General features: G+C 36.7%; 1 protein-coding gene across 1 annotated transcript in view; it reads left to right on the top strand.

Moving 5' to 3' along the window:
* LOC140171209 (nucleolar protein 6-like) overlaps positions 1-15,731 on the top strand; it is a 41,805-nt gene that overhangs the window by 20,057 nt on the left and 6,017 nt on the right. Inside the window, exons 11-16 of the mRNA XM_072194422.1 lie at positions 9,744-10,015; positions 10,932-11,241; positions 12,530-12,647; positions 13,266-13,420; positions 14,005-14,168; positions 15,051-15,203. Of these exons, the coding sequence (XP_072050523.1) occupies positions 9,744-10,015; positions 10,932-11,241; positions 12,530-12,647; positions 13,266-13,420; positions 14,005-14,168; positions 15,051-15,203 (1,172 nt within the window). The remainder of the gene's footprint in view (positions 1-9,743; positions 10,016-10,931; positions 11,242-12,529; positions 12,648-13,265; positions 13,421-14,004; positions 14,169-15,050; positions 15,204-15,731) is intronic.

The raw sequence follows: 15,731 nt of genomic DNA on the forward strand, positions 1-15,731 counted from the left end.
TCGGACCCCTTGAAACGTCGATAATGTATTCAAGTCATTACAATTGAGAAATCCTTTGTCGGTATATGTGATGCAACCTCATTGAAACCTCAATAATATATTCAAGTCATTGCAATTGGGACATCATTTGTCAATATACGTGTGATCTGCCGACAATAAACACCGCTAATGAGTTTTCTATTCACCTTGGCTTATCTATAGGAGAGTAAGACGCTCTTTATGGGATTAGCTTATAAGACGCTCTTTATGGCAACAATTATTCCTACTTTACCCAAGGTTATTTAGGATAAGCCAAAGTTTATCGACATTCTTTTGAATTAGTTATTCATGCAGCACTTTTAAGTTTCATGAAAGTTTTGGCAAATATAAAAAGAAAGGGGAAATATTGTTAAGATTTCACCAAAAAAATAATGATAAAATAAAGGATAATAAAACATATTTTGAATTAAGTGCAGTTGTTAATGTTGGAGGATTTGCGTAACCACACGAATAGCATAATTATAACCATAAAACTCCGATAGTAATTATACATACATGATTTAGCATAAAAACTAATGTTATGATAATTGTTTAAACATGCTAAATCTTAATAACTTTTAGTATACGCAAAAAACTCCAAAATCGGAGTTTTTATGCCGATCGCAAAACCTCCGATATTGGAGTATTTTGGGCATCAAAGTTTTACTCGTCAAAAACTCCAATATCGGAGGTTTTAGGACGGGCGCAAAAACTCCGATTTTGGAGTTTTTATGCGTATACTAAAAGTAATGAAGTTAAGCATGTTTAAACAATGTTTATCGGGCGCAAAAACTCCGATTTTGGAGTTTTTGCGCGCGCTGTGGTGGTTTATTAACTATAATAATAGTCACTGTCGTCCATGCATAAAAATCCTCCAAAACGGAGTTTCTGCGACGTTATACGCAGAACCTCCGGTTTTGGAGGTTTTGCGCTCGGGCGCAGAACCTCCGGAAATGGAGTAACTTCATACCTCCTATTTTCCAACATTTTTAGTGATAATTTTGTTATAAAAACACATGTTTTTTCTTCCCGTGTATGAATTTCTTGTTGCTTGAGAAATTAGACAAAATAATGCACTTGCGCTGATGTTGCTGCATCTAATGCACTGCCCCTTTGGGGCTCGTGTTCGTGTTCATTAACCTATAATTGGGCCATTCCAGGTCAAATACATACACCCCCCATGGAAGATATGACATTAATATTCCACTCAGGGAGTGTGAATTTTAAATGGATTTACCTAAATGGATGACTCCATTTGAAATCCACCCCCTTTGTTTGGAAGATTAAGGTAATGTCTTCCATAAGGGGGTTATGAATTTCAGCTTGAATAGCCCATTAGCTCAATGAATGACTTGGGGGCTCAGGGGTACAGACTTTGTGTGGTGCACGTAGTCCTACAATCATCACCCTAGCAGGGCTCGAGAGATAATACCAGACACAATTCGGACAACTAGAGCATTATTTTCGGTTGTCCAGTGCATGTTTTGGTTGTCCCGGGCGAACGGACAACCAAAATTTCGAACACTGCTTGTAGGTTGGTCATTTCATTTTGTTTTTCCTAACATTCCAAAAACATTAAGAACTAGTGTTGCATACAACACGAACAAGCTGGCCGGCCAAAATACCACATATACACTGGGTAACAGCAATTCATGGGTGAACATACCGGCTCTCTGCTATGTTTTCCTGGCTAATAAACATTGTTGACGGCATTTGGTATTAGACCGGAAGTGGCCCTTCTTGTAGTTGATGGATTTCTTGTAGACCCTCCTCCCACCATCTGTTCGGATCTGTTACATGGTTGTCCACAGATTTATGCGCTATTTTTGCAGTAAAGAATAGAAATAAAGGTTGCTGCCTTATCCTTTACACCCAAATAATGTGTCTTTTGCAGTAAAAACATCTAAATAATGCTTTCGGCTGCGCCTCGCCCATTATTAACATTTTTACTGCCTTGGACACATTATTTGGGTGTAAAGGATTCGCCATTACTCTTTATTTCTTAAATATTATGGTGGAGGAGGTTGATTTGTTTTTGACCAATGGACCAGGACAGTTTTTTAATGGGCCTTTGCTCACTTGGACTAACTGGACCCGACTGGTTATTCCCTGGGGTTATGCCCTTTCAAGAAAAACTATTTGGCATCCCGGTTTGGCATTATCAATTTGTATGTGAGCAGTGGCAAACATGGCAAAGTTTTCAATTGGCAAAGTTGTCCCTTTGACCAACTCCCAGGATGATTTTCCTGGGACATGTGTGCGAAGCATGCAAAAATTTGTAATTTTAGTTCTAACATGGGTCAAAGAGGCTAGATTTCACATCCCAAAATTTTTGTCAATTTTTTTTGCCTTTGTAATTAGAACCAGAGGGAAATTGGTCTAGGCACTTAAAACAGTAAGGAAATGAAACAACTGTGAGCAGGTAAATGAGCAACATTGAAGTACAAGATACTTCAATTCAAGAAACATTTATATTTCACAACTTCAATAATACATGATATAATCACAAATGCCAGAATTAACGAAACAATTGCATACATAAATATCTAAGCAACCAGTGTATCAGGTCACAAGCCCACTGCTGAAAGTCAAATGCCATCACCAGATCAAAACCAGAGAAGAGACGGATGATGCTTAAATTTAAGTCATATTTATTTATTTTCCATCAAAAATAAACAGCAAAAATTCAACATTATAAAGATACAACACAAATTGCACAACTAAAATAAAACAAAGACTACAGGGAACTGTAGCCATAACTTTTTAAATAAAAATATAATGAATCAATCAATTTAAATATATGAAAGTCTCATGTACAGTAATAAATTATGAGTATTAACATTTTGTACCATAAAACAATTTGTAAACAGTGATAAAATATAGAACAATGATGAACAACTTTGAAATTACGTGTTAAGTGGAGGCAATGATTTAACAGAAAAGAATAACCATAATGATGCAAAAATACAATGGTTAATCATGATTAAGTCATGAAGCAAATGGGCTTAGATCATCTTGTCAGAAGTTGATACTCCTCTCTGAAAAAGAGAAATGTTGGTAGCCTGTCTAATCTCATTTAGGTATTTGATTCCAAATTTTTGAACCATTTGGACCACTGCACTTGTATTGTGCAGCACTTCCAAAACTCTGCACAGGATTTCATAAACATAAATTATGCAAATGAAGCAGAAATCGGAACAGCGCCACTCATTAAATGACGTCATATGCGTCATCGATATCTTGGCTTTTCAATTTTGCCGATCGTGCTAGTCTCCAGTACAGGTTGCATTTTGCTCATTTTAAAAACTGTGGGGTGGGAGATGGCAAGAGAACTGTGAAAAAGACTACGTATCAATCTATCGAAAATATCACAGCTTTCCCGGTTGAATTCTGTCGTTTCATAACCGAGATATTATAAGTTTTCTATGGCAATTTAGTCCCAATTTGAGACCGCATGTCGGTAAAATCAAGGTAAATCGGTATGTACCCTATCCTAGATTTGTCAGATTTAGCGGATTTTCTTTTTTTTTGTCAGGAAATGGAGTATTTTTTATTTGAAAGTTAGTGTTTCAAGCATTCATTTGGTGCCAAATTTGGCAAGACACACACAAAATTGAACAAGCACAGAGACAATATGCATGGATCAAATGGTTGTTGTGGACGATAATTCAATGGTAAAACGTATATTGTGTGCGCCATTCTGCATGTGGGCAAAGCTCATTAGCTATGCAAATTTCAATGTGCGCATGCCCAGATTATGTACAGTGTCAATGGAGCAGTTTTGGAAGTGTGCAGCTGACAATTATGCTTGTTTCTAGTATTATAGCTTTGAATATCCTTGACTTAAACATGGCATCAAATGATTTGAGTAACATAGTTTGGGTATATGAGAAAGGTTTTTAACACAAGTCAACACATACATAAATGACAGCCAGTGAAAAAAAAGAGAAGAACTGAAGGCCTATAGATAATAACATCACTGCTCTTCTCCATCTGACTCATTAGCTCAGTTGGTAGAGCATCGGTCCGGTGATCCGAAGGTCCCAGGTTCAAATCCTGGATGGTCAGTGAAATTTTTCACTGGCTGTCATTTATGTATGTGTTGACTTGTGTTAAAAACCTTTCTCATATTTAATTTACCACATAGTTTGACTTTATTTCTGCGTATAGTTTGGGTTTACTTATACATAAAAATAAGCAACTCGATCTTATACATCAAATATATTTAAAACATTGTATTTATCAAAAAGATAAGTGTAGATGCGCTTTACTTGAAATTCCCTAAAGTAAGCTACCATAGTTCAAATAAAGTAAAAACAGTGAACAGTAGAGGTTATACAAAGTTTGTTCAGGTAAAAATTGTTTTACTTTGTTAATGGGCATATATATTGCTCGGACAACATATCATTGGCAAGCTGATATTATGAGGATAATAAAAATGACTCCTATTTTGAGAAAATAAGATGTTTAAAATTGATATTCCGCAAAAACCAACTGTAAGCGGTGAGTTCCTTCGAAGAAGACAGATTTGACCTAGAAAAAAGTTGACGCCATGAAATGAAATGTGCCCGCTTTGAAAGAATGGACTGTGAACACTCTCAATGCACAAATTTAATGGTTAAACATACATGTATGGATAAAATCAGCCGCTTCTTTATTATATATTAGTAAATTGTGATATTACAATTCATATGTATATCAACATCATGAGAAATATTTGGAAAAAAAAAAAAAAAATATTTTGAGCTTAGAATTTGAGCGTGATCAATCTGAGACTAGTCTTATTAAGACGGTTTATTCAAAATCTTACATTTTGACAAAACTACAGCAGCTAAAGTCTTGATTTTTGCAGGGTATCTTAGTACATTACAATTGTGTAAAAAACAGAATTTTGAAGGTGTCGGTTCTCCATCAGCAAATGTTCCAACATGGTTTTAAGCAGACGTTTTAAAAATAGATAAGTATCCATATGAGCGAGTTGAACCCGATAATGAGACAGTCTGAAGTTGCAAAGATGATTGAAGGCTGTGAGATGGTTTGTAATTTGCCAAGCTGCCCTCGCGAAGTAAACCACGCAGACGACGCGGACGCATCGTTGTTAATCGGTGATGAACTACGGTGAAACATGATTGAATCCCTAAATATATGTGCTGTGATGCAGTATGACGAATTTTACGCGCTCTCGCGTAATGCGTAGTCGCGCTTGCGTTTTCATATATGCGACAGTAAAAGTGTGGATTCATCACGGATTAACAACGGTTGGCTCCTGTATAAAGGTATAGGAAGAGTTGTTGAAAAGTCAATATTGTGTCTGCTTGAATTATGCAGGAATCCATCAGATTGAATCGCACTAACGCATACGAATGTTAATTATCTTATCAATAATCTCAGAAAGTTTCGAACTCTATTAAAGACGACCCTAAAGTCTTCTCTGAACCCTTCATTCACAATACTGTATATAAACGGGTTAATTGTGTGATTGATAATAACAAAGTCTACACTGAAAGAATAAAATTTGATGGATACTAATAGTGACAAACCAAGTATCCCATATGTAGCAACATACACTGTACTAGCAAGCAACAGCATTATGGTTACCTTTTTGTACAGCCATGTAGTACCTTGTGGTTGTAAGTCTGGAATATCTGGACTGTCATTTCTATCACATCTAAGTACAGTCACTCTGTCAAGTTGTGGGACAGGTTGGTCATTTTTGGGCAAGTCAAGTTGTTGATCATTAATGACTACACCAGGGAGTTGTTGCCAGCTTGCTGAGGGTTCATTACAAGGGGTTTCTATTGCCAGTGGTTGATCACCTGCTAGTGTTGTTACTGCTTCTGCTGCATTCATTGATGACTCTACTTTTGCCGTTGTTGAATTTGTTGTTTCCGTTCCTACTGAGTTGACTACTGCTGATGATTCAGCTGATACAATGCGGTTTGATGGGAAATAAAGATTACTATCGCCTATATAAACTATGGAATTCTGGCATTTCCTGATGTCATCCGTTTCATCATCATGTAGTTGATGGATTTCTTGTAGAACCTCCTGCCACCATCTGTCCCTATCTAGATGGTTGTCCACAGATTGCTGTGATGATGGTACATTTGGGGAATTTTGATTGGGAGTAGGATGCTGCTGCTGAAGTTGTATATGGAGAAATTGTTCATTTTGAATTTGATGAGTTGGCTGGTTCAGTTGGCATTCAGTTGGAGTCACTGGTATATTCTGAAGTTCAAATTGATTTTGTTGAGAAGGTGCCTCATTATTGGGTCCAATACGGCGGCGTACTAGTAAAGCAATTCTTACATAGAGTACCACTAATAAAATAACTGAACCAAGAATAGAAATGCTTGCAAGATATTTAGAATGCAATAAGGTGTTCTGTTTGCAGTAAGATATTTCTTCATTGTTGTATGAGACTAAATGAAATTCCAAATGAGGAATGCCAGCCACAAAAGTGGAAATCAAAACACAAAGTCCTATCAGACTGCAAATTGCTTTGTTGCTCATATGCACATTGTTAATATTTTGAAATGTCTTGTACCGTTCTATGGCAGTTAGATCAAGAGAGAAGAGACTCAAAAAATGAATAAAAACCATAGTTGAAAGAACCAATGCACATGTCAGTGATGATAAAGTAGAAGCTTTGTAGAATAGCTGGTACTTGAATGGTAAATGAAGACATCCTAGAATATCAACAAAAGCAAGCCAGATGATGACAATCTGAGTGGATTTTATGCGAGGTGTAGTGATGAGAACGATGATTACAATGGCATTTCCAATTATGCCAGTAATACCAACAAATATATACCAGGCTAGTGTAGCACCATCAGAATGTGAAGTATGTTGAATCCCTAATATTGAATTGTTTGTTGTCAACATGATGTTGGTAGAGACAGTGAATTAAGTGATTATTCCTGTAGTTTAAGTTGACTGTGTGTAACTGATGATCCAAACAACTCCTTTTAGAGCTCTTGAGAACACTGGGAGAGCATTCCACACCACTTCAACATCTATTCCAATCAAAAGAGCCCTTATAATCTTGAACATCACATAATTATACAGCTGCAGTGGTGATTAAGCTATTGTTAAAGCTGTAGCAATTAACTGATAATTATGACAAAATGTGTTTTTATCTGACATATACCATGATGAGACAGATGGTTATCAGTATAATTATAATGATCAGGTTGTAGCTTTTTGAGTTGTTAGTAGATTTCGGCGCTCATTAAATCAATTGTCACGAGACAGCAGGAAAACATACAAAGCAATAATTAGACTCCGCATTGCCCCACGATCATGAGGACCATTTAATACATGTAAGATATTTATAACAATTCCACATTTTCATAAAACTATATTGAAATTATTAACAATCGATTTCATATAAATTGATACAAATTGAAATCAATAATTGGAGCAAGCATTTAAAATTATTTATCTTCATATAAATAAATAAATAAATTATTGGAAAAATGTGTACAAGTCAACCATACAGGACACAAAAGTTGACTTCTGAATCACATTTAACCAAATTTCCTCTTTAGCAAAATGGATACATTTGTGGATGAAACAGAGGATTGGATTGGAAGCAAAATTTTATACCCGCAATTAAATAATTAGAAATCTCCAAAAGAAGAAAAAATGCCAGCAATTAATATTTTGTATCCAAAGAGCCGGCATTTACGTATACACTATTAATGATATATAGATATTAAAACCACCAATATTTACAGTCAACTACCTAAAGGTACTCCAAACAAGCAATTATTAGCTACACAAAGCATTCAATCACGCTCTATAAAACGCAGTAGAAAGTGGAGACAATCTACTGAACACATTCAAACACCATAAAACGCAGTAGAAAGTGGAGACAATCTACTGATGAGATTCATCAGGTTTTGAAGAAACTCCTTGACACATTCAAGCACCATTAAATGCAGTAGAAAGTGGAGACAATCTACTGACAATATTCTTCAGGTTGCGAAGAAACTCCCTAATACATTCAAACACCATAAAACGCAGTAGAAAGTGGAGACAATCTACTGACGAGATTCTTCAGGTTTCGAAGAAACTCCCTAACACATTTAAACACCATAAAACGTAGTGGAAAGTGGAGACAATCTACTGACGAAAAAGTGACGAGATTCTTCAGGTTTTTAAGAAACTCCTTAACACATTCAAACACCATAAAACGCAGTAGAAAGTGGAAATAATCTACTGACGAGATTCTTCAGGTTTTGAAGAAACTCCATAGGCCATTATAAAACGCAGTAGGAAGTGGAGACAATCTACTGACGATATTCTTCAGGTTGTGAAGAAACTCCCTAACACATTCAAACACCATTAAACGCAGTAGAAAGTAGAGACAATCTACTGACAATATTCTTCAGGTTGTGAAGAAACTCCCTAACACATTCAAACACCATAAAACGCAGTAGAAAGTAGAGGCAATCTACTGACGAGATTCTTCAGAATCATTTTGTGTTTGCTGGGTAGGCCTATAACTTCAGACCATCTACTGGACTTGACTGTCGTAGCCTTTAGGTGTCCCGGTCCGTTTATCACTAAGCACGCTAGCATGGCTGGCAAGATGATTTGGTTTGTATTACGAAGCGGCCACTTTTTGGTGCTCAGCAAACATTGTTTTCTTTATTTTGTGGCCCCTAGCTATCGCCGGTGCGCAAAAATAACATTGACACGCACAAGACGCATTGTTCTCTGCGATGTCTGCAACAAGCGCTTATAGTCAAGTCGAATCGGCTGACGACGGAAAATCCTTAATGTATTTGGTTTTGAAATGACCCCTTAATGACCATTGACCCAAAATAAAAACATACCACATATATACTGGGTAACAACAAGTCATGTGTGAAAATACCGGCTCTCTGGTATGCTATGTTGATGGTACTTTGTTTTAGACCAGAAGTGACCCCTTAATGACCTCTGACCTAAATAAAAAATACCACATATAAGACACTTGGTAACAATAATTCATTTGTGAACATACCGTCACTGTGGTATGTTTTACTTGGCTAATAAAATTTTTGGAAGGTATTGGGTTTTAGACCGGAAGTGACTTCTTAATGACCTTTGACCCCAAATCTGTGAACACCCTGTAGACACTGGCTAATGTCAATGCCTGTGTGCAAGTGGCATCACTCTGCTATGTTGTTTGTGGCAGAAGAAGCATTTTGAAGATTTTTTGTCTTGGACCGGAAGTGATCCCTAAATGACCGTTGACCCCAACTTTGTTAACACCTAATATGCATTGACTAATTACAATGTTTAAATGCAAGTGTCTCTGTAAGTTTGGACAGAATTTAAATTAAATGACCCCTCAATGACCTTTGACCCCAAATCTGTGAACACCCCATAGACACTGGCTAATGTCAATGCATGTGTGCAAGTGGCGTCACTGTGCTGTGTTATTTGTAGAAGTATTTTAGTATCAAAAATTTTGTTTTGGCCGTGGTAAACCGGAAGTAGCTACCCCTTAAAGACATTTGACCCCAAACCTGTGAACATCCCAAAGGCACATCATAACAACAATGCACATGTGCAAGTGACGTCACTGTGCGATGTTGCTTGTGGGAGAAGAAGCAGATTGACAGAAGAAAAAAGAATGAAATCAGGCAAAAACAATACAAGCCGGCCCAAAGGCCCGGCTTGTAAAATAACAAAAGAACTTGACAAACAATGTACTATATATTTTGTTTTAGTGGCCCATCACATCGGCTCCACCAGTCGCATCCAGTGAAGATAAACTCACCTTTGGTCTACTACTCAACACAGAGTTTTCCACCAGCATCTTAGACAAAGGGCCCGCAGCAAATAGTCCGGAAGCAGCTGCCTTTCAACAGTTCTGGGGTGATAAATCTGAGTTGCGACGTTTTCAGGACACATCAATTTGTGAGGCAGTGGTATGGCCAGGAAACACTGTTGCAGAGAAGCGATTAGTGTGTCAACATGTTGTCAGACATATACTACACTTGTAAGCTTTTTCTTTTTCTTTTAATATTAATGGTTTATCAAATTATATCTCCCTTCAAAAATACCCGATTGTATGGTTTTACAGTTACATATAATGGTGGTCACACTATGTGTGGATTAGGATTAGAGTAAGTTTGAGGATATCATTTAAGATTTATGTAGCACTCTTTCGTACGATCATCACCCTTGACAGAAAGTCACTGACCATTTTGTCCCAAGACACACCATTTAGCCTCATTCAAACTTGTGTTGTCACATACCAGAGTCTTGTGCCTTACGAATTAAGGGGTGGTGCAATAATTATTTTTACCCCCTCAAAATGGTATGCCAAAAATCGCTTGTCCCCCTTTGGCGTGCCAAAAACCTTTTCCCCCTTCGACGTGCCAAAAACCTTTGCCCCCTTTTGACGTGCCAAAAAATCTTTGCCCCCCCTTACACATGCAAGATTTTGGGGAACCCGAATTTAAAACCTTAAATTGTCTTAACATGTAATGCGAGCGCAGCGAGCAGGAAATGTTGCATATTTGAACGTGTTTGTAACGTTTTCCTACGCCTTTTTAGGGCGTAATATAGAAACGGTGCCCAAAATATCTGTGCCCAAAATTGCTTGCCCCCCTTTCAACCTGCCAATAATCGCTTGACCCCCCCTTTCGACCTGCCAAAAATGCTTGCCCCCCTTTGGCCTGCCAAAAATCTTTGCCCCCTATAATTCCCCGGGGTACACATAATTATTGCACCACCCCTAAGCTAACTGAACTACAAATAGAACTAATGGTCCGGTTACCAAACTTAATTTTGCCACCAAAACAATGTCATACCCACTGGCAGCCAGACTATAACTGCAATGTTAGTTTTGGATAGGTTTGCATTGAATTATACTTGTATTTATGATAATTGTTGTTGTGTCCTCCATGCAGACATGCTGGTATAGACCCAGTAACAGTAACATACACAGGTGGTCGTATGGATACTCTTATATCAACGCAATCTTCAGTTGATATGTCATCATCATCTACCAGCTCTGTATCAACCAAGAAGGATAAGTCTAAAAAAGACAGAAAAGAGCAGACCGAAAGAACAGAATCATCTCTCCAATCGGGGGAAGAAGAGAATGTTGCTGTGATACAAGCCTACACTAATCTAAGCAAGTGCCTCAGGAAACTTGAAGGATTGCCTTTGGCAATTACATCAGTACAGGGAGTCTCTCCAGTATTTAGATATGCAGAGGTGAGTTTTAATGATAAATTGTGAACTACCGTTCCTATATTTGATTTTCAGACACAACATACAGGAAGCCAAAGAATTAATGTACCAGTTGTGTTCATCCCTGTATATCCTAAATAAAGACAAATATGTCAAAATTAAAACAAGCAGCCAATATCTGTACTCTTTAGCTCTGATTTTAAAAGACCTTATTTGTTGAAATTGGTTTAGAATTAAAGAAACAGTGATCTAAAACCTAATGAAGAAACAAAATCAAAAGTTGCACTTTTGTGTTCTAATCAATGAAAGGACGATGCTAGTTTTAACGCTTTCTGTACAAATCGATAGGGCATGCAATTGAGCAAACTGCAACTTTTTTGGGTTTTTGGATCGTTGTGTCTTTATTTCTCGAACAATTTCAACGAATGATGTCTTAAATTTGAGCTAAAAGATGCAGCTATTGGCTGTTGGTTCCAATTCTGACATATCTGTCTTTGTTTAGTATATACAGCGAGTGAACATAACTGGTACCTTAAGGGTAGATGCGGTATTGTTGGTCGAAGCAGCCAAAAAATCAATTTTTATTGTCTAAATCAATATATTATTGAAAAATAACACTTTGATGTTTTGCAAAAGTTCATTCTACAAATCATATACTTTGAAAACTTTCTTAATTTATTGTTGTTAATGAGTTACGTACATTTTACAAAAGTGTTGTTGTTTCAGCCCTCATTACAACATAACTCAAGAACCACAGGACCTACAAAAGTATTTCTGTGAAATTTGAATTCTTCTACACGCTCACAAGGAAATGAGTAATGCAATTTTTGCCAAAGCTCACTACCATTCGCAAGATGTTGTGAACTACCAAATCGCAACACTTTAAAATAGTGTATTACCTTAATTCTTTGGCTTAACTGTATGTATTAGAAAGAAACAAGTGTGTCGCATAAGCATTCCACAAGCATATGACATTGTAAACTACGCAAGACTTCAAAAGCAGCTGCTCACCAAGGTTGGAGCTTCTGTGAAGTATGCACACACATGGACACCCCGCCAGGTACATACACCTGTATCCAAGAATTATATATAGCAACAGTAATGGGTGTCTCACAAAGAACATGTATATACTGCTTTCATATCATTAATTTGATATTTCTGAATAGTTGACATTTTTTGTGACAGCAAAACAGTTTATATGGAATATGTAGTAAATCCGCATTTTAAATTAGATTGGGACTTAATTATATCGTTAGTGCAGTTTAGAAAAATGATTGTTTGAAACCTTGTTACTTTGTGTAATTTACTACAGGTTTTCCCGCCAAGTACATGTCAAACCAAAGAGTCTCGCCATCATGATGATGATCATTTTCATGTACTTGTACCATCATCAGAACATAAATGTCCCAAATGGGTTCCTGCATTACAAGGTAAAAGAGAAATCATGTGTCAGTTAATCAGTTTGTTTTTGTTTTAGTCCTAATCCAACTTGTCAAATGTGTGTAATTAAGAATAAGAATCTTATAAAATTAAATTATTTCAGCATTTTGAATATATATTTTAAGAATAACAAAATTAAAATTTGATGGAAATTTGATGAAATTTGATGGAAATCATACATTATAGATTTTTAAATTTATAATTTTTACTTAAATTAGCTGTCTGAACATTTAACCCTCAATATCAAAAACACGCCTGCTAGATTCTGATTAGTCTGTGCTACAGACCATGGGTGATCTATATTACCCATTGGGAGATGGGAACCATACAATGGGAACCTACTGGGAACCATACAATCTTGGAAACCATAGTGAGCTACGCTCGCTGCTCGCTTCACTCGCTATTGAGGGGTGTCACGGTTTCGGCTTAGATTCTGATATGTATGAACATAGGCTTATTCAACCAAGTTGATCATTACATTTTAAAAGTTATGTAAATTAGTAGAAACAGTGTTGCGTTTTAGTTTGTATAAATTGCAGTGTATTTTTGATATAGAATATTGTGAAAGTACTACCAATATTTGTGGTATTCATGTGGTTGGCTTTCAGTGCTATGTCAGATGGAAGGCAGTGGCCAATGGCCAGACAAGTTGGATGCTATCCAACGCATCAGGGCTGCTTTCCTTATAAGGATAGGGGAATTGCTCCATACACAACATGATCTTATCACATTGGCAACTACCAAATTTGTGGATGTCCTACAGGTAAACTTGATATTAATCCACAGGTACAAGTGCTTTAATTCTGAGTTGCACATTATCTATAAATCAGTAACATTTTCTTAAAAAATGAGTGACTGTTCGTAAGTCATCCAGTAGTTTTAAAAGAGTTTTGGAAATGAATCTAATACTGGAAACTACTTTTTCAACTTTGCTACGTTGCGTCTGGAACCACCACTAGGTATCATCTTGATGGCCGGGGTTATGATTCAATAGATGCAAGGAGCGATGGTGTTCTTCATGCATAGTGCCATTGATAATATTGCAAACGAGTTCATGTGGCATCAAATAAGACCATGATTTATATATTTTTTTTACTTCCTCCACCTGGCTTTTCTGGGCACAGAGGGTACTCACGTTTGGTTGGTTTGCCTCCAAAATTGGACCCATACCAATTTTCCAAGAAACACTGACCCATTTTCATAGCAGAGTCCAAGAGTTTGGCTAATTTTATACCAAAATTAACATAGAAAAGGTAGCTTGTACCAGAGGCTGGAATAAGAGACAACTATTTGTCCCAGCTTGCTTCAAAACAAAATGACAAAAAAGATTTTGTTTTTTTGTTTCAGGATGGCTATGTGTTCCGTGTACAACTATCACACAGAAAAGAGATAGGATTAGCTAAAGAGAGCTTAACACCACAGGGTCTCCTAGTACTGAGAGATAATGCCCAATCAATGGAGCTAGAAAGAGCCATCATCCAGTTACCAAGACTTACTAGTATGCTACATGGGTAAGTGTCATCACTTGTGAAGTATGCATATGCCTTTATTTGTATATAATGCATTTCCTTCTCAGTTTTTTTATGAGCCTTATCTGCTCATAATGTCAAATTTAGAAATCTTGATTCTCAAGATTACTCAAAACTCATGTGTATGTGCTTTATGTGTAATATGCGTTGTAAATTCCACCACCATACACATTGTTCGCATTGCCCCTTGTCAACATTGCGGAAGTATGCTTTTGTCAAAGGTTTACAGCAATGTACTATAATCAAGTCCACGCTACTTTTAAGGGGGTACTACACCCCTGGCCAATTGTGTGCCTATTTTTGCATTTTTCTCAAAAATTATAGCGCATTGGTAACAAGTAAGATATGTATATTATTGGGGCAAGGACTACAACTACTGCACTGAAAATTCAGCAACTCAAGGCAAGCAGTTATTGATTTATTGATCAAATATTGGTTTTCCCTCATTTTTGACTGTAACTCCACAACTGTTGTCTGTGCTGAAATAAAATTTCCAGTGCAGTAGTTGTAGTCCTTGCCCCTATAATATATATATTTTACTGTCATCAATGCTCTATAATTTTGAGAAAAATGCAAAAATAGGCATTAAATTGAAGGGTGTAATACTCTTAAATGACGTTTTATACAGAAATCAATATTCAAATTTAAACATGAAAATTGAATATTCATATATGTACTAGATAAATTATTTGTATGGAGATCGTATAGAGCCACCTTTATACTCATTCTGCTTCACTGACCCAACTTTAGGGAATATGATAATAATACATAGTTGTATACAGTATAAATTGGGTGCCATGCCAGATAAATAGTTAAAGAAGTAATACCAACATTTATATTGTGATGTGTGTTTCCATCTTTCAGCCTTCAGCAGCAGTACAATACATACAGTAATACAGTGAGGCTAGCCAAGAGATGGGTGTGTGCTCATCTATTATCAAGACATATCAGACAGGAATGTGTAGAACTCATTGTAGCTTATGTATATCTACAACCAGCACCATACTCAGTACCAAGGTATGTTGTTATCTTTTGCAAAATTCCTTTGCAGTTTTTATTTTGGTGCAGTTTATGGCGTAAACATGAAGTCGGGTTCTGATTGGCTAGTTGAAACACATCGACTCTATAGCACCTCATTCACCGATCAATTGTGTGAAGCAGGCATGAATTTACGTGTGGGTATGAGGTGGGATAAAAATTGAGAAGGATCTTTGCAAAAAGCTGTAGTTGGATGGTTTGAACTCTTAGGTAAAGTCAAGAATGTGTAAAACTCATAGTAGTTTGTATCTAGAGCCAGCACTTTACTCAACACTTAGTTATGCCAAAATGTCAATATAATGGTTCTTATGTATCATGAAAGTTTTGCTACCAGCTGAATCAGTTGTTCAGCTGAATAATACAAATTCATATTAGTACGTGCTGGTATGTGGTCATCTCATGTTAAGATATATCGACTGTTTATTGCCAGAAGTGGGTAAGTGCGATAACTGTCATGTGTAGCTGCCATTTGTAGATTTGGAGTGAGTACAATATACTGTGTATAAA

Source organism: Amphiura filiformis, chromosome 15 (assembly GCF_039555335.1).
Source record: "Amphiura filiformis chromosome 15, Afil_fr2py, whole genome shotgun sequence".
NCBI lineage: Eukaryota > Metazoa > Echinodermata > Ophiuroidea > Amphilepidida > Amphiuridae > Amphiura > Amphiura filiformis.